At 35.9% G+C, this 18,931-nt stretch overlaps 1 protein-coding gene across 5 annotated transcripts in view; it reads left to right on the forward strand.

The window, feature by feature from the left end:
• Window positions 1-18,931, forward strand: part of LOC113226904 (dachshund homolog 2) — a 162,212-nt gene that overhangs the window by 14,603 nt on the left and 128,678 nt on the right. For 2 of the 5 annotated variants that reach the window (XM_026459705.1, XM_026459706.1), the window contains exon 2: window positions 12,995-13,021. The exons of the other annotated variants lie outside the window; for them this stretch is intronic. In XM_026459705.1, the coding sequence (XP_026315490.1) occupies window positions 12,995-13,021 (27 nt within the window). The remainder of the gene's footprint in view (window positions 1-12,994; window positions 13,022-18,931) is intronic. 5 annotated transcript variants of the gene reach the window in all.

Consider the following 18,931-nt stretch of genomic DNA (forward strand, 5'->3'; position numbering starts at 1 on the left):
CCGAACTGTTTTAATCGGAGCATTGCTATGTAACCGACGAATGCTATGAGCATTTGTTCACTCTCGTTCTGTTACGAAATACTATATAAAAATACTTCAGAAAGAAAGAATATGAGATGGACACCAGCCTTTACGGTGAACAAAATCCATGTTTCAAAGTATGTATTTAGTGTCTACTTATACGTAGATATAGGTGGACGTAGGGTTCGTAACTCTTACTACCTTCACATGCACTAAAAGTACAGTATCTCAAACCAGTAATAAGGCTTAAACATATACCCCATGGTTCAGCAAACAAGATTACCTCCGTACTTACACATCCTGCGCTCCCGGTGGCCTGATCCAGCCTTATCATCTATATGGGAAATTTATGAATAATACCCTTGTACTAATAGTTGTTTGTCCCCACACTAATCAATGTTTGTTTGAGACAGAGAAGCCGCACTTTATTTGAAAATTTATTAGTAGGTGTAATATTTTTGATGTCTTATAAATCTGTTACCTTTGTTGCAATGCGATACGTTGAGAAAGCATCCCGATCAGGTCAAAGAAAGGAAATTGACACAAATCACATATGAATTGATATAAAATTACTTGAATATATGTAGATAGTAATTTAGTTACTTTATAGTAAAATTGTGTTAGAGGTAATGCTTCCTTGAATGGTTTTACCTCACCACTTAGTTATTACGAACTGTTTGTGGCTACTATTATATATATATCTATAATTATCTTCATTCATAACTATCTTAGATAACTGTTACACAATAACATCTCTTTTCACTGCACTTGCACCCGTTTCAAATTAATCTTGGTGCACAAACAGTAGCATTACTATGTAGGAGTGCAGGGCGTGTTACGGTGACAAAGTTCCAACTCTAGTGACGGCAGATGTTTGTCCAAGGAATACTTAGATATGGTAATTCAACTTCCGTAAGTCGAGATAGCGTGGAGTCATCTTGTCTGCTACGGATGTTTCTCACATACTATATGTACTATTCATAAGTACTGTCTGATTTATTGTCTGTTTTACTATGTGTTCTGTTGTACTATTTGCAAATTTCGTTAACTAAGTGGTCTTGTAGTACATTGGTATAAGTGTGAAATGAAAATCAACAAATGAATAAGCAATCTCTTTATTAAAATAAATGAATATAAAATTGTGAAAGTGTATAAAATAATCCCATGATCACGTTTAATAATACCTACCTTAATACAATAGATCGACTCTGTCGAAATATCGCTTTCTAATGTTTAGACTGACATATTGAAACTATGACAAATTCATAGCGAGGTAGCGGCAAATAAAACTCAAATTTGATTTTATGGAAGAAAGGAAATTGGAATATACCTACACTTTTCAGAAAGTTTGTTTTGTTCGTACATTGGTAATTCTTTTATTATTCTCCTAAGTAATATAACAACAAAAAGAAACAGTAGAAGTCTTAGTAACAAGTAATCAATAAGCGTCAAAAGAAACCCCCACTGCTTCATAATCGATTATGAATAAACAAAGGCACCAACGAGCAAAATAATTACAATAGCGCACTCGTTATGCAGTGTAGTAATAGTACTGTAAGTTTGTAACACTGTAGGAAATGCAATTAGTCGGTTACCACGACTCACTCAACCGTGTAACTCCTTATCTCGGTTGCATGTTTTTTCTATATGCAATTCGGTACAATTGCCGTTTTATCTACCAATCGGAATTCTCAGTTCTTCTCTTCCCTAACAATTAATAGAAAATACGCAAAAGGTTAAGATATGTTTTTGTTTCAAGATTTTAAAGGACGGGACGAATAATTCTGCGCTGGTGGTAAGCGACACGCCTATCCATAACAGTTGCAATTGCTTGCTGTAAATCGCAAAGATCTGAGGGGCACTGCCACAACGCCCGTCACCTTGTGACTTAAATTAAAAAGTCCCATGTGCTGTAGTTTCACCAGCACATTTACTCTTCAAAATCGGAACGCAGTAATGGTCATATTACTGTTTGGCGGTAGGTATAGCAGGGCTTTACTTCCCCGGACGAACTCTTTCACAAGGAGCTCTATTGCTACTAATTTCGTTATTTTTTGAATTCAATTCACACCTTTAGAAAGTAAAATCCATGGTAAAAATAAAAAAAATATTGTCTTAGAATTTTGATTTCTAAGACTAGGTAGATATTTTTTATTTGTTCTTAAAAATTACCGTTAACGCCAACATGTCTAATGTCAAATGACCGTATGCTTTTAAATGCCTTTATTGATGACCGTAAATGACCGTATACTATTAAGTTAATTGAATATCACGATGTTTCGATGTCACTACCATGATATTCAATAATTTTTGTGAAATTACTCCACTAGTTTGTTATAATTATTTATACAAAGATGGAACACTAAGAAAAGTACCTTGGATCGGCACGGTATGCTGAAGGAGCTGATTCGTATCCAGCCAGATCGAAGGAATTTTTCTTAGGTTCGATCTTTGTATTAATATAATTAAGACCGTATATCTTTAATGTGCCTTTAATTTAAATTTAAATTGATGATATTTGACATATATATTTTGTGCATATTCCCACTTACCAATTTATCAACATGCATATTCTCACTTGCCAATTTATCTACCTATCAATCAGAATTTTATGCTGATACTACTTTCATTTAATTACCGGCTGTTTCATAATATAACTGTATATTGGCTTTTCGTGTCAATTGATGGGTACTTACTTCTTTATGTTAATTCAAAGCGCAGGTTTATAAAGCACAAACAATTATGCTGGATTAGTGGAATTATTTTGCATAGAAAATGAATTGGAACGATTCTTTAATTTTTCAAACTCTTAGGTTTATTTATTTCCTTCAATTCAGTGCTCTCATTATCTTGCTCGGATTGTGCGACTTGCAATGTGTTATTTTTTTAAATGTATTTATTAGAGAATATATTAATAGGGTCATGGTTTGTACCTTTTTTACTTTAAAGACTTTAGTTTAATCAGATTGTTTTACATATGAATTTGATTGAATATCACGAATTTTTACTACAATGACTGTTCAACTATTTTTTTTTGTGAAATTACTCCACTAGTTTGTTGTAATTATTAATACAAAGGTTGAACACTAAGAAAAAATCTTTCGATTCGGACCGAATCGAGTCAGCGCCTTCAGCATACCGTGCTTGGAGGTCTACTCCTGTTCTTCGTCCGATATTCGTCCGAAACAATTGCTGTTCAATAAGTGACACTCAACAGAATAAAAAGACATTTTTTTAGTATGAAACTTCATTCACATCATGTGTACGGAGTTTTTTTAAGTGTTCCATTATATATTTTTTAAGCCAGTCAAGCGCAGTTACCAGATAATACAAATCGTACGAATACTTTGCAAGAGTTTAATTAGTAATTTTCGCTGATTGAATTATTGCAACGCATTGTATGTGCTAATTTGTCGATAAATTACAAAAAAGTATGTTATGATTGACGTGCGTTTTTAATTTCAAATGTTGTTCATGTTCTTGTCAAAGTCGGTGTAAACAACTTGCGTTTTAGTAATTAAAGAATCTGATTAGTATATGGTATATTTGGTAGCAGTAGCCTTGTGAAAAAGCTCGTTCAGCGAAAGTAGTGCCACATTACCTATTTCTGCCGCCAAGCAGTAATACTCGTATGAGCATTACTGAGTTTCAGTTTTGAAGGGTGCTGGTAATATTACAGACACATAAGACTTGTCGACTTATGTCTCAGGGTGCAGGGCGCAGTGGCAGTGCCCTCAGATCTTAGCAATTTAAAGTTCGGAGTGACACTGCAACTGCTATGGACAGGCGTGTCCCTTACCACCAGGAGCACGGCTTGTTCGTTCCGTCACTTGGTATCAGAAAAAAAGGTCTTCTAGTTTCTAAATCATTATTACAAATTTGTGTTATTTGTCACATCACAGTGATTAAGAACTGCTTGAGAAATGCATATACATTTTAATTATAAATACAAAGATCGCACACTCACAATTTTTTTCTTTTATTTTCCGTCGACCCGGTGTTTTCATCTATGTGAAAAACGTTTTTGTTATAGATCTTTGTACTGGCTTTCGATATTCGTCGCCACTAGTGACGTCTCGTGAGAGATTTTTGAATAACCTTCTCAATAACCACTTCGGGTCGACGAAAAAAAGTTTTTCTGTGTGTTCGATCTTTGTATTCATAATCATAACAAAAATAGTGGAGTTATTTTACAAAAAATCTCAGTAAATGCATATACATTGTTTATTAAATTCATTCGACCAACAAACAATTACGATCTTTTTTATGCCAACTCGGGAGGAGCGTTATACAAATGATTGCAAAGAAATACAGTTACTTGACTCACGTCATGTGAATAGCCCAAATGAAGCAATAATTCCAGCATAAAACGTATTTGAAGAAAATATATGATTTCCTGAATTATAGCAGAGTAAGGTGTGTTACCTTCCCCCAACGTTTTGATGTCTTAATGATATCGTCCGATGATATATGCACTCCGGAAACGCTGCCACGGAAAATATAAGCGGACATATGTAAAGAACAATTTGTATACTTTTTGATTGCATAAATGCGGTTTAAATGCCGTCATGTTAACATTATGTTCAAAGGGTGACTGGGATATACTATCATCGTAGGAAAAATAGTTTATAGAACATATTTAACAATTTTCTAACTTGATATTTCTCGTACAAATAATAAAAATAATTATTAGTAATAACATTAAAAAGATCACGCAATTTTTAAATAAAAAGGGAAGTAAGTATTTGTTGTTGTAAATGACGGCCTTTACCACAATTTATACATTCAGAGCTCTGACTGCTTGCATGATACCGATGCTCGAATGGTATAGTGGTTTGCTTAAAAATTGTTCCCAGTAGTTTTATAAGCATAATTCGCCTTTATGGTAGCCATATATGCTTACTTAGGATGACTCTAAATTCAAAGCATTCTTGTTATTTCATACATTGTTATATGGTACATTTTAATAGTCATCCATTAATTCAAGACGTAATATTAATAGGAAAGTTTGTTTAGTGCTACATTTATTGCGCATCGTTTTTATTATTTTTGCATTGTGAATTGCCTAAGAAATAATGGCTCATGAGAATGGTTTTGCTAACGAGCGCACTTATGAAGTATCCAACTACTATTAAACTTTTGTTTCAACGTTAGACGCATAGATACCCAATAAAGCGATCCTTGTGTAACTATTGTGAACAGTTTCCAATCATTTCCGATGTAAACTGGTTCTAGATCTAGACAAGCATCTTCCTTAAATAGTTCAGACTTCACCGTGTTGAGAGGAACTTGCAAATTTATTGTTTCACCCATTTAAATGAAGGTTCTGGGAAATTAGGCTTTAGAGGCTTTAGAATTAGAGTCAGGAAAATAGTATTATACGATTGTGTTAACGGTTGTAGATGGACAATAAATCGTGACCACGCGAGTGCGTGGAGGCACTCGACGGAGCCCCGAGCTAATCGCTCCCGTTGCCTTTTATTCTGCTTCTTGCTGTCTTAAGGTTTACATGCACTTACAACCTTTTAAGTCGATATATCATTTTCAACTTCTCTGGATTCAAACTTGTTTCTTCGACTCCCAACATGACTGCTTGCAAGTTTTGTAGCAATTGCGGATGCAAAATTAAATAATTTTACATAACATTGTTTATATTTGATCCACAGCTCCATCGGCTACTAATTTGAATAATATTTTTTTGACATACGGGACAAACAAGTGGTGCCCCTGGTATTAAGCGACACGCCTGTCCATAGCAGTTGCAATGCCACTCAGAGCTTTAAATCGCAAAGATCTAAGAGACACCGCCATTGCGCCTGTCACTCTGACACATAAGGTGACAAGTCCCATGTGCCTCTAATTTGACCAGCAATCTTACCCTACAAAACCGAAACACAGTAATGTTCACGCTACTGCTTGGCGGCAGAAGTAGGTAAGGTGGCAGTACTTCCCTGGACAAACTCTTTCACAAGGAGCTCTACTGCTATACTAAAAAATATTCAAAGTTAAATAACGACTATTAGATATGCTACCGAACCACCTTGTTATAACGAACATAAGCTTTTATTTCATATACTTTAATGGAAACAGATAATTGGCTTCCCAGAATTAATGTGGGACTACGATTATGTCGTTGTAATATATAAATGAGTGAGATATAATAAAAAGCACATGTATGAGTTTATGTTTGCCGTTAGTAAGACTGATTTATTTCACAACATAACTGCCGCTCCAATTTAATTATAGCATAAGTCAGACATCGTTTTTGTAAAACAATATCTCAAATGATGCTATTTTCAACACACAAAATAATGTATGTAGTGTCTGCGAATAAGAACTTATGAAATAATAAATACCGCACACACTCATAGTCTCGCATTAGGGTAACCCTGATACGCGGGTGATATGGACACAGAGAACTACAAATTACACCCAAACTCACGAGAGAAATAAATGTAAGCCATACAAATATTTCTTTCGGCCTAGGAATCGAATCTGGCAGGCCACTATGGTGATCCTTCGGCCACGGAGATAGTTAACATGCGATCATTTAATTGTAATTACTTACATTTCTAAAGTATGTACTTCAAATTTACTAAAATTATGTCACCTTAATCTCCGATACTGAAACGAACAAAGAAAAGACCATAAGAAATATGAGCGTACCTTAATTCAGTGTAAACAAAGAAACTGTCCCGATTAATCATTTCCTTAAAAAAGTTACCCTTTTAATTAGCGGTGGGAGAACATTTTAATCTCAACTCGCGGGATTACAAGCGTAGCAAGGACTTAAACGATTCCGAAATAATAATTCTTCTGAGTGTTATAAATAAGAAAAATATAAGACGTTGTCCCGTCGGGGACGAGATAAAGGGGAAAATTTCAAAGGGCAACCCCACAGTACATGCTACAGTATAATTTCCTTTTGACGTAGAAAAGTAGTACATTCGACCGCTGAGCGCTTTTATTAATTCAGCTCTAATAATTACAGGTCGACCATAGTTAATGTTGGCGAATTAACTCCAAAGGTAATTCTTTAAGAATTGGCCACCAACTTTCCATACCCACTGACATTATTAAATTACACAGCAATTTGTGGCATCACTCTCCACATTATAGTTACATACATATACATGCTTTTTTAAGTGATCGAACTCTATATTACCATAGTAAATACTATAATTACCCAAGTGATGGTCACGGTCGTTTTTTTCCTTTGTGTCTTAATTTGTTGGTCCTTAAATACTGGGCTAACTCAGATTTTTTTATTTTTTGATGATTTCAAGCAATTAGCTGACAGCTGGAAGGAGAAGGTAATTGTGATAGGAGATAAAAGACTAACCAATCTCCGTTTCGCCAACGATATCGTGTTATTCTCCTCTTCTCCAGCAGAGCTTGGTGAAATGATCAACCGACTTAAAAACGCAATTTCGGGGTCGGACTGAGGATGAATATGTCGAAGACCAAGGTTATGACTAACAGCACGCAACACAGTGTGAGTGTGGGAGGTTCGACGATTGAGTACGTCCAGGAGTACATTTGCCTTGGCCAAATAGTCTCTGTCGAACAGGCAAGATAGGTAAAACATTTTCCGTGCAAAACGCACGGAAAATGCCTGTAGAAGTTTTTGGTCAATGAAAGACCTGATGAAGGGAAAATTACCACTATCCCTTGAAAGAAAGCTCATGGACATGCGCATTCTCCCCGTCCTTACTTACGGTGCTCAAATTTGGTCTTTGACGAATCGTCAGAAGTTCGCATTAGGGGTGTGTCAGCGAGGCATGGAGCGCAGAATCTTGGGAGTAAATCTGTCAGACCGCGTGCGAAATAGCATACTGCGCTCCAAAACACAAATCGTTGACGTTGGCCATAAAGCCGCGAGCTTAAAATGGAACTGGGCCGAACACGTCTGTCGCATGTCAAACGAGCTGTGGGCAAAGACCACTACTAAGTGGACGCCAAACGCAAGACGAAGCTGTGGAAGACCCAGAACGAGATGGCGTGACGTATTGGAAGCGTATATGAGGTCTTGGCCTGTAGCAGCGTTAAATCGCAAAGAGTGGAAAAAGGGAAGGGAGGCATTTGCCCTGCAGTGGGACAGTAGTGGCTGAAAAATGAAAATGATGGTTTAGTTAATTATTGCTAAGACATTTGAATAATTCAATTTGCATATAAAATGCCCGTTAATAAATACATTGCATTGTCGAATAAGCTAAACACAAAACTCGCGTGTCGCATTGTAGCTTGTGGTGGAGTTTGGCCGTAAATAAAGACAGATCTGTATTTGAGTAGGAAGTAATGTACTAATTGGGTTGTTTTCCTGCTCGAATTGCGGGTGAAGGGAAATTAATGCCCTCAAGAGGATAAACGTGCAATTATTTTTCCGGAAAATTGTTGGCAACGGTTGTGTCAAAAGTTTGTTTCAAAGCAGGTGCGGGAAAGAGTTGCCGGTATTCGAGACTCATATTTTGTTTATGACTCTTTTTATTTTTACGATAAAAGTTTTGCTTATGTCTTAGTCAAAGGTGGGTTGTGGTCGCGATTGTCGTAACTTTAGATGGTTTTTGAATAGTTTCATATTTGCAGTAATACATTTTGGTTTTATCCATTAAAACCAATGTGATTTAGTCATAGTTTTAATGAAAATTTTTGGACGAGCCTTCCATTTTTCAATTTAAATGTAAAATTTTACTTGCAGCGTCGGTTTTAAAATATTTAATAAAGACGCTTAGAAGTTAGGTTTGCACACAGAGGGACAGCCACTTGTATATTTACGTTTATTAATTTGATTCACAAGTAGGGTGGATGTCGGAAATAATTATTTCTGCGTTTTAATTGAGAGCTATGAAATTTTGAGTCGTTGAGTAGATCATTGCTATATTTGCGAGATTATTACTTAATCATTGTTCCTTTTCATTTTAGCTGTGCTATTTTATGAAAACAATAATATTATTATTTCTGTAATTTGAATACGATTACAAAAAGCGAGATCGACGATGTGCTTGTATCTAAAAGTAAAGGATTGTGTCTTCTTCTTAGTGTGCCGCTTCTCTACGAAGGTTGGCGACCATCATGGCCATCCTCATTTTTGAAGCTGCCGCACGAAATAGGCAACGTGTACTAAGATTGAAACAGTCTCTCAGAATCCGGATCTTTTGCCCCTCGTTACGTGGCCAAAATACTGCAGCTTCCTTTCATTTACAGTTCTGAGTGTTTCTGAGTATTTAAACATTGTATACTCGCGTTAAATAACAAGGAATAGAATACTGTTTTTGTAAATCTTTAAGTTCACCAACACACGCCCAAAGCGTATGTAAAATATTTAAGTATTATTGTTATGTGGCAAGGAAAACACAATGAATGTGTCCTGTTTATTTAGTTATGTATGAAAGTCAGTCACGACCTATAGTTCCAACCACGGAATAATATGTGGTCTGTGAGTGGAACCTTAAAGTGAAAGTAGACTTTCGCAGTTTTAAGTTTATACAGAAATGACACGTCGAAATACATTTCACTTTATAAATTAATTAATGTTAATAAAAGTAACTAATGAAACGTGCTATCTAACAAAGAATGTTTAGAGGAAACGACAGCCTGTATCAATGTGGTAGACCCCCACATCCCGGCGGAACACCAATTGGACGTTTAGCCTGTTGCATATCAATCTTATTTCCGCGACCTGTCAAATCTAATTTATTGTCTAAAATTACGTACTATAGCTATATTTAATACTATTTTACAGTAACAATGTTATTTCGCAATTTAATGATGCTTATATTTAAGCATTAGAGCGGTGGTAGCCCAGTGGGAGAACGGTTGCGTCTCAAAAGAGCGGTCGTCGGCTAGAATCCTTGTGGCGGCATGTAAGTACCTATGACTTTTAATTTCTAAGTTACGTTCATTTGTGGATCTTTAGTGGCAATACCTCTCGCTAACAGTGAAGTAGAACGTCGTGAAGAGGATTCAAGGAAAAGTTGTCCCTACTTTGGGGAAGCGTGGTGGTCTATGACCTCTTTTTAAAAGAGATCCGTAACCTGCAGAGGGACTTAGAATGAGTTGATGATGATGACGATATATTTAAAGTAGAGATTGAGTGTAACGTTAGTGACTAATTCACATCAATTATCTTTATAATTCAAAGTCAAAGTAAAATAATCATTTATTCCATAGGTAATATTTTTACTCTTGAAAACGTCATTTTTTATGCTACTGCTCGTTCACTACGCTGACCTCCCTGAGAAGAATGAGCAAGAAACTCTAGGGATTGCTCTTTTCAAATAAACTTAAATGCTATAGAATAGATTTTGAATCATATTTGTTATCCAGAATCACGTTGTCTTTCCATACATCTTTATCTAACACGTACCTAGTCTACAATTTTGTAATATGACTTTTCAATTAAAATACTTTTGAATTAAGTTTTAAACTTAAGAAATGGTAATCTTAATATATGCTCCAGAATGTTATTGTAATAACGTATACAGTTCCCCATAAAAGAATCGTTTACCTTTGTTAAACGAAAATGGATATAGTTCTAAGGTTAATATTATGGACTTAAATACCTACTACATAATACCTACATAATTTTAAACAACCGCCACTTATCTAAACGGTTTAATATGTGACACGTAATTGCGAATCAGCGGAGCCACAAATCTCCAAACACTAAAACAAATTTATATCGAAGTTCGGCCGCCATCGCCACATCAAAAGAAATTGTCCGAATGTTTGTGGTCAATTTATTTACTAGTAATTCGTTACAGCTTGGGCGGATACTTGTTTCGATGATAAATTGTACAGTCACTCATTTTCCTACTCTCCTCTCAAACTATACACTTCAATACAACACGTATGCAGTATAGAATAAGAATCAAAACTACACCAGCAAATCATTGAAATGTCTTCCAAGTTTTCCGATTATAAAAATTTGAAATATGAATTTAAATCTTTCAATGCTAAGAGTTACTTTGCAATGCACTATGATAGTCATTCCATTTCGGGATGTCGAATGACATTGCAGATTGACAAATGATTACCAGTCACAGTTCAACAGTTAATTTGTATGTAAATATGAGTTTTTGTATTTTGTTTAGAGATTGCATCAATTTTTACCCTTTCGGGTATCGTTTTGGTTGCACTGCATTCCATGAAATGAAATTGGTCCAAGAACTGATTCGTATTAATTAGAGTGGCTCTATAAAATACATTTTGAAAAGGACACACATTAATGCAGTTAACAATAACAAACATTGAATAGAAGGGAAAATAAACGCTAAATTGCACTCATTTACCGGTCGCAACGATCAATCATGGCAGCCAAGTCATCAGCCGGTTCAAATGTCAAACGAACCTAGGGTGGCAATAAAAAAAGAAATACTTTGTTGCCATTATTAAAAAAGTGACTGTGACTTTATTTCCATTGTCGATTGCCGATTCGGGATTATTAACTGACTTGCATATTTTTTTGTGTTTTAATATTGATAGATTGGTTTTTTCGAGTAAGTGACTTTTGGATTTTGTTGCGTGTATGCGGTACTGTAAGTGCCGATTACAATATCTAAGAGAACTGTATTTGTGTCAAAATAGCATAAAACGATAGTCATCAGTGGCCGTTCACACGCGAAGTGAAATGTATTGTCTGTCGAATAGAACGGTAAAGCAAACCACTTAATTCATTGCGAGATACTTTTTGTTATTCCTTCTTTGTAATTGTGTTTTGATGTTTTCATTTACCTCGTGTTTTAATCTACCAGTAAAAGTTGCGTACATGTAATCCAATATAATTATAATATAACTAGGTACTTTAAATTCGTCATCATTCGTCTTTATTGCACATGGTACAACATGTTTGTGCGCCCTCGTATTATGAATCGTTGAGTGAATTGAATCTAATGTAATGGAATTGATTTCCGTTAATTTTACGATTTGGTTTGCGTGATCTCGTCCGGTAATAATGTAATAAATTCGTCCATTGGGAGGGGAATCCCTTCACTATCATAATGACTCAATATTAATCGTTTTATACTGGTCAATTTCTTGATGTACTTCAACATTTTCCTTACTTTTTGTATTCGTCGGCCGTTAAGTGATAAATAATAGGTCAACTTTAATTTATCAATATTTAGTTAAATGCCCGTAATCGTCACCATTGATCATTTAGATGCATTACATTGCACGAGACAATTTATCTAGTTAAAAAACATGTGTCATATAAAAAGACAAACTTTAGTAGAGACGGCGGTATCTACAAAAACAAAATCAATTAATTGAATATTTTCGTATTTAACGGATGTAGCAATGAAACAGTAAATTAATTAATAAATCTTACTGCGGTTGCATCGACCCGTTGCAGTGTAATTGTAACAGTGCGCGAATGCAAACACGGCGCATCGCGTGCGCCCGGACCATATCAGCCCGGGCGGCGGTGCGGCGCCGGCGCAGGCGCACCGACCCGCTACTACCACCATACCCCATATTTTAACAACTGTCCTAATATATCTCACAATGTTGTTTTTAACTATTTTTTGCCACATGATTGTTTGATCCTTTATTCGCGTGTTTACTTTTAATTTTAGTAGTACTTTTTTAATTTTGTTTAGTGATGTTCCTATTATTGAAACCTTTTATTTTATTTTGACTGATTGTTTAATGTATGATGTTACAGTTGAACATCTGGATCAATGCCACGAAATTTTGCAATAGTGTGCTTGTATTAAGAGATTCTTCTTTTATAAACTGATGTTATTATAGGGTACTGTTTAAGTAGTTTAAATTCATATCTAGTTTAAGTTTACTTTTTAGATGGTACTTACAATTGCATTGACACACAATACAAAAAAGCAATTACCTACCCGTTTAACCTGTTATTTGCATGTAAATTTATCTGTGTTGCCCTCTTTTGAATCAAATTCTAATCCAAATTTAAAATTTGAAAATTTTCAACGAATTGGATCGATTTTTTTCTTAATTTCAGGTGCCTGTCACTGAAAGCGCCCGACAGGTATGTTGTAAGTCGCGTGCGCCGCGTTTGGTTTCGTTCGGCCGGGTTCGGTAGCGTTCGGTACCGCTCGGAGAGCTCGGCCACAGCAGGCCAGCAGGCTAGGGGGTAGCCTGGAGAGCACACGACACACCCGCAACGCAGGATTAATACAGTATTACTTTTCCAACAAAATTGCTTTTCGATGTGTTTTATTTATTTTTGTAATTTGTTTGATCTGCAAAATTCCACCGCCTTTAAAGGTAGGTCCCATTTCATCTGCCATTGGAACTCGAACTTGATCGATCATTTTACTCAATCATTTTTATGCTTGATTGGATCGTGACTGAGTCTTTTTAAATTTGATTGCATATTTATGTCTCAGTGGTGTGATTATTTTACTGTATTAAGTAAATGTATTTGGAATTTGTGGGTGAAATGTTAGTTGTCGTTGTTTTGGTTCCAGGTTACACCCTAGCCGCTCGATAAATTTTATGAATCCCAATTGAATCACAGATAAATTTACAAACTGTAGTACCTATCTGTCTATTGAATGCTATAGTTTATGGTTATGTTTATGTTTAGTTTTATTTAGCATGATTGTGTGATTTTATCTATATAAGTATTTATTATATTACTTCGTAATGTACTTCGCCTCGAATGGGTAAGTTTAAATGCCTTTTGTTCTAATCTATTTCATTGCAATATTATACCCGTTTAGTTTTACTATTTCGGAAATAAACTATTTGAGCATCATTTAAAATATTTTTCCATTTAGTGTCACCAGGAACTAATTCTTTTTCTCTCGGCGCTTACGCATGGCCGGCGTCGCGCCGATCCGATCCTATGACAAATGTGAGATCATCATCAAATCGTAAAGGATTTAACGCCTCCGTTAGCACGCTCCTTTTGTTGGATGCATAAAGCCGGCCATTAGCGTGTTTGATAAAACGCTGTTACAAAAAGAGACGGCGAGCTACCGTGGGCGCCCCGCCGCGATGCCCATTCAACCTCGCGGCCTGCTGTGGTGCATAAAGAGCATAAAAGCAGAACGCCACGCACTCGTGTTTTCGTTTATCATTGCGACGCTGAGTGGCCTTGTTAGTGGTGCAGTCAATGTGCAGCCAATCGGAAATTCCGCAGACTGTTATTGTACCAAATATTATAAAATGAAAAATCATTTCTTCCCGCAACATTATTATATAAAATGTGCTTTTTTCACGTAGATTCAACATCTCTATCGTATTTATTTTTAGCTTCAGTCAACATCATAGTATAGCAGCAGGTATCTACAGTCTTACTCTAATGCCTAATGTATTTTCTCATTACAATAGATCCGCGTTGATCGTGTCAGTTATACCTACCTATATATATTATTCATATTATTATAATCCAGAAATTAATCCTGCACGTTAGCTCCTTTAAGAGTATTAAGATAAAAGGGTATGTCAGTTCAGTTCTTATCATAATATTTAAATTGATTCAGCTTCTTTTATTACTATTGGTAAGAAGTACATAAGAAATATTAGGAAGTTGTGGATTAGATCTTTGAAAAGATACCGCGATGCATAGTTGAAGGAATATACCTTTCTCAAACATAAAATGACTTAAGTTCAATAATAATGTTTATAAAGGTCGACAGCAACAAAACAAATCTGAAACAAACTCAAAATAACACCAGCCAGGAAGGTTTGACGCAAAACAAACGGCAATCACAACAAAGGAACCGTTTACATTCTAACGCCTTTAAACTAACAAAGGCCGATTCAAATAAACACTAAATCGCCAACCCTTTGACCGTCCGTGGGCAATTTTCACTGAAAAAGGAACGAAAAGGATTTGCAAAGGGTTCTAAGGACCGCCACCCTGATTTGTACATACGTAACAATGTATTTAAGTTGTTTCTGTTTATAAAGCAATCAGAACTAATTAAAAGAAATGGGAAAATAACAGAAAATCAATAAAACTATTACTTAATTATTTATACACGAATAAGGAAATCAATATTTGTTATTATTTTACTTAAGCAACTATGTTATTATTTTTTAATTATTTATAATATTTATTAATTGAGTACTCAATTTTTTTGATTTTTATTACTGAAATGGTCTACAACACAATCTTGAAGTATAGAATGTATCATTATTTTCATAGCCACTCCTCATTACATGAAGTTTGTAGTAATAATATTAAATGGGAATGGCGCATTTCTCCGGGGTGTTTGCGGAGTCACAGAGGTGTCCGCCTGTGCCGTTTGCTTCACTGACGCTGGCCCTTTGTGTGCAAATTAGCCATGCGCCCTCCCGCTCACTGCCCATATTCAGATGGGTGGATTTCTAAAAACTGAGACGAGCAACAAGTAACTGAATGGATGGCAACCAACACTTTTTACATCATATTGAAATTTTTTTCAGTTTCATACATATAACACTTGCAAGTGCTGCCTGGTTAACTGAGGACTACGTTATATAACATTATTCAAAAGTGCAATGAAAATTACAACAATGAAAAAAAAATACATGACGAAAGTTCTGGGCAGATCTTAATAGCTATGCTGAAGTCGAAGGTGTGGCCACATCTCAATGTCAATTTTCTTTGAGCTCGCCGGCTCGCCCCCGCTCACAGCGGCTGAACAATGTGCATTCTCTAACACCTTGTCCAACCACTTATTGTTTTAATCTCCACCTAATGTTCGTTACGAATGACATGGCCCTCACCGACTGTAAGTAGATACTTCTCTTTCTTTGTGGTAAAAAACAAATGATTTTTTGAAATCTATTAAACCTTTGAAATAAGTGTTTTGTCGTTATCTTTTACAAAATAATGGAAAACGTGCAATTATTATTGCATTTTCCTGTTCGTACATGTACATGTAATTTTCCTTATTCTTTTTATGTGGTAAAGGTTTTGTCACGGAATAAAGCTCAATATTGTTTGTTGTTTAGAGAATCCTTGACTCTATTAGTCACGAATACCCCAATTCGATATAGTATGGAGCGGAATGCGATTGGTCGATTCGGACACAATCATTCAATTGTCGATTCATTATGGCTTCGCTTTTGAATACAATTGAAGGTTGTAGGCAATTCGATTCAATACCAAATTACAAGCAACCAATGGTGAAGTGTTTGGAACCCATCAAAATCGATTAACAAATTAATTTCTTAAATTTTCCTTCTCATTTAATTTTTTTAGTTTTGCTAGTGAAATAGGGAAAACGAGCTTAATTTTGCAACGGTTTTACCATTAGTACCAACAAAATTAACCGTTATTTAGTATTTATATTTGTGACAACCATTGCCGTGTGCTCCAAGTGAGAATTCTTGTGTTCAATGAGGCCCCCTGCAAATTACGTCATGAGTGGCCTTTGCGTTGCTCAGTGCACTCACCGCACTCACCCACTTGCGCTTACACCCGTGATGAGATTCAATACTTTCCCTCTCGGCACCCTGACCATTATGTCCTATGCCTACCTATGGAATTAATGATGCTAGGTGACAGTAATATAGTTAAACTATAAAAGCACATTGCATTAAGTGAGATATTTATTATTCTGGAGGTGGTAGATATCACCACCGCCGTGATATTTTTATTTTATTTTACAGGATTGTCCAAATCTATTACCGGGATTTATCATATTATCGATATAATTACAACAGAGATGTATTGTATAATTGTGTAAAACTATTTAAATTAAATAAAACTTAAGTTAAAATATTTTGTTTAAACTTTTCTTTTTTGCTTTGAATGCACCACATGGCATGGTTAATAATATGAGTATCAAAATTGCAAAAGGAATTAAAGGTTTATTTTATTCCAATCCGACGTAATAGCATATTTCAAAGTGCCCAAGACAAATGAATCTATAAAATTAATTGGACAAGTAATCGAAAACTCAGAAAGAATTTCTTCATCTCTGCTGTGGGGAGCGGAAAACAAATGAGGGGCAGACATTGAATAATTCGATTTCCTTATTTGCACCAATCAATATCTTATAAGGGAATTCCGTATCAGTATCTGCAAGGCAAAATGTTTTTGATCAATACATGTCTATTGACTTTGATTATTTATTAGTACATTGCTATATATTAAAGCATTGTAATTGACGATACCTTTGTAAATTCGAAAGGGGTAAGCAGAGTCAGTTGGTGGCAAAGTTATGGCGACCTTGCGGTTGCTTGCCTTGCCCAAGTCGAAATTGATAAGCAAACTCAGGTGCAAGAGTATCATAACTAAATTTTAAGTGATCCCCTCAAACAGTTAAAGGGTGGCATCGCTTGCAGCGTGCGGTGCGGCGGGTAGCGAGCGCGGGCGGTCGCAGACGGCATATTAGTAGACATAATTGCATTTGCTACCAAGCTCGCTGACGTTTCCTGCAACGATCTACGACTCGATCTCATAGACAATCGAGTTAGCAACACAAACCATCCCCCAGAGTTAGCTGCCACTGATGAGAGTATTTCGCTTCTTGATTGACTTCTTGACAATAATCAACTAAGGAAATGCGGATAAAACCCCACTGCTCCTCGGTCACTCTTCGACAACGTGATTAAGTAAAAGCTTACAATCCAATAAGCACAACTCTGTACCTGATTAATTAAGAAAGCTACTTTTCTAAAAATAAGCCCATATTAAATTTTGTACGTAATACTGTCGGGTACTTATTTAATTCCGGATATAAAATTTCTGTGATTGAGCCCCAGCGGGTGGGGCTGAGGGGCGTGAATTCCAACAAAATTAGCACCAGGGGTCGAAATAAAAAAGCGAAGGAAAAATTTAATGAACAGGAAAATGCTCCTTTTTGCAGCTATTCCATCTATTTATCTACATCGGGATGCCCATTACCTTGCTAAGAGAAAAGTTTACATTTTTAATTTAATGATTCCACTTTGTGGAAGTTGGGCGGGTTTCGGCAAGATCTTAATTTGGGGATTTCTGAGGCGTCTCGTTTTGTAAATATTATTCCTTTAATAAGACCTCACGTCGAGGGGTGCTTGCTTGACTCCGTGATTACGACTCTCTTTGCCAGCTTCATTTTGGACCTCGTCATTTTGATTGGCGCTAATGAAATTTTTCCTACTCCATACCATTTTCTTGTTCTTGACAGAATAATTTTTAAGGGACATGAAACATTTCGTGTAATGTCACCAGCACACCCCCTTAAACATTTATAGGCGGTAATCTTGAGACATCTGAGACGTTGTTTTTTCATCTTCATTTTGCTAATACAATTTGTTGCTTCACTGTCGCGAAGTGCGTGTCCCATCTGTACTAAAATTTCTAAATCGCCAAGTCTCAGCTGCGGTTGCGTCGGCGATGACGTTTGGCTTTTAGCGGCTGTTTTAAAATTGAATATTTGATGCTGCTCTCCCTTATGACGAATCCACCATGGATGCAAAGTACCCGATTTGGTGGCATATAATTTTTTGAATGTCTGCTAACAGCAGCAAACCATTACCCTTATTCCCTCTCTACCACTTGACGAATTTCATTTATTTTTCAACGTTTTTTGTCAAAGTATTCATGTTTATTTTAAATGTGCACATCACGTCTCTTTAGGCTTTGTTCTTTATCTATGGAACTAGATACTTTACCATACCTTTATTTGCAATCACCTGCAATAATTCCTTATATCTCTGCGAGCTGGCATGTAATGATTTCACACGGACTGACAGTCTGTGTTATTAGAAAACTGTATGATGTTTGATTACGTGACTGGATAAGGAATAATGGATAACTCCAACGTTAATTGGAACAGCCATTTATTTCCTTTGCTAATTAGTTTGCTGTTTGAATAAAAATATAGTTTTCTTTTTCTTGGTCAGTGAGCGTCTCAATTAATGATTCACATCAATAGATGACCATTAAGATCTTTAAAAACAGAGTTTTAGCTATAGCTGTTATCAAACAAATAAGCCAATGGCACTCGAAGTT

This window comes from Hyposmocoma kahamanoa, unplaced genomic scaffold (genome assembly GCF_003589595.1).
Source record: "Hyposmocoma kahamanoa isolate Upper Pololo Valley unplaced genomic scaffold, ASM358959v1 202, whole genome shotgun sequence".
Classification (NCBI taxonomy): Eukaryota; Metazoa; Arthropoda; class Insecta; order Lepidoptera; family Cosmopterigidae; genus Hyposmocoma; species Hyposmocoma kahamanoa.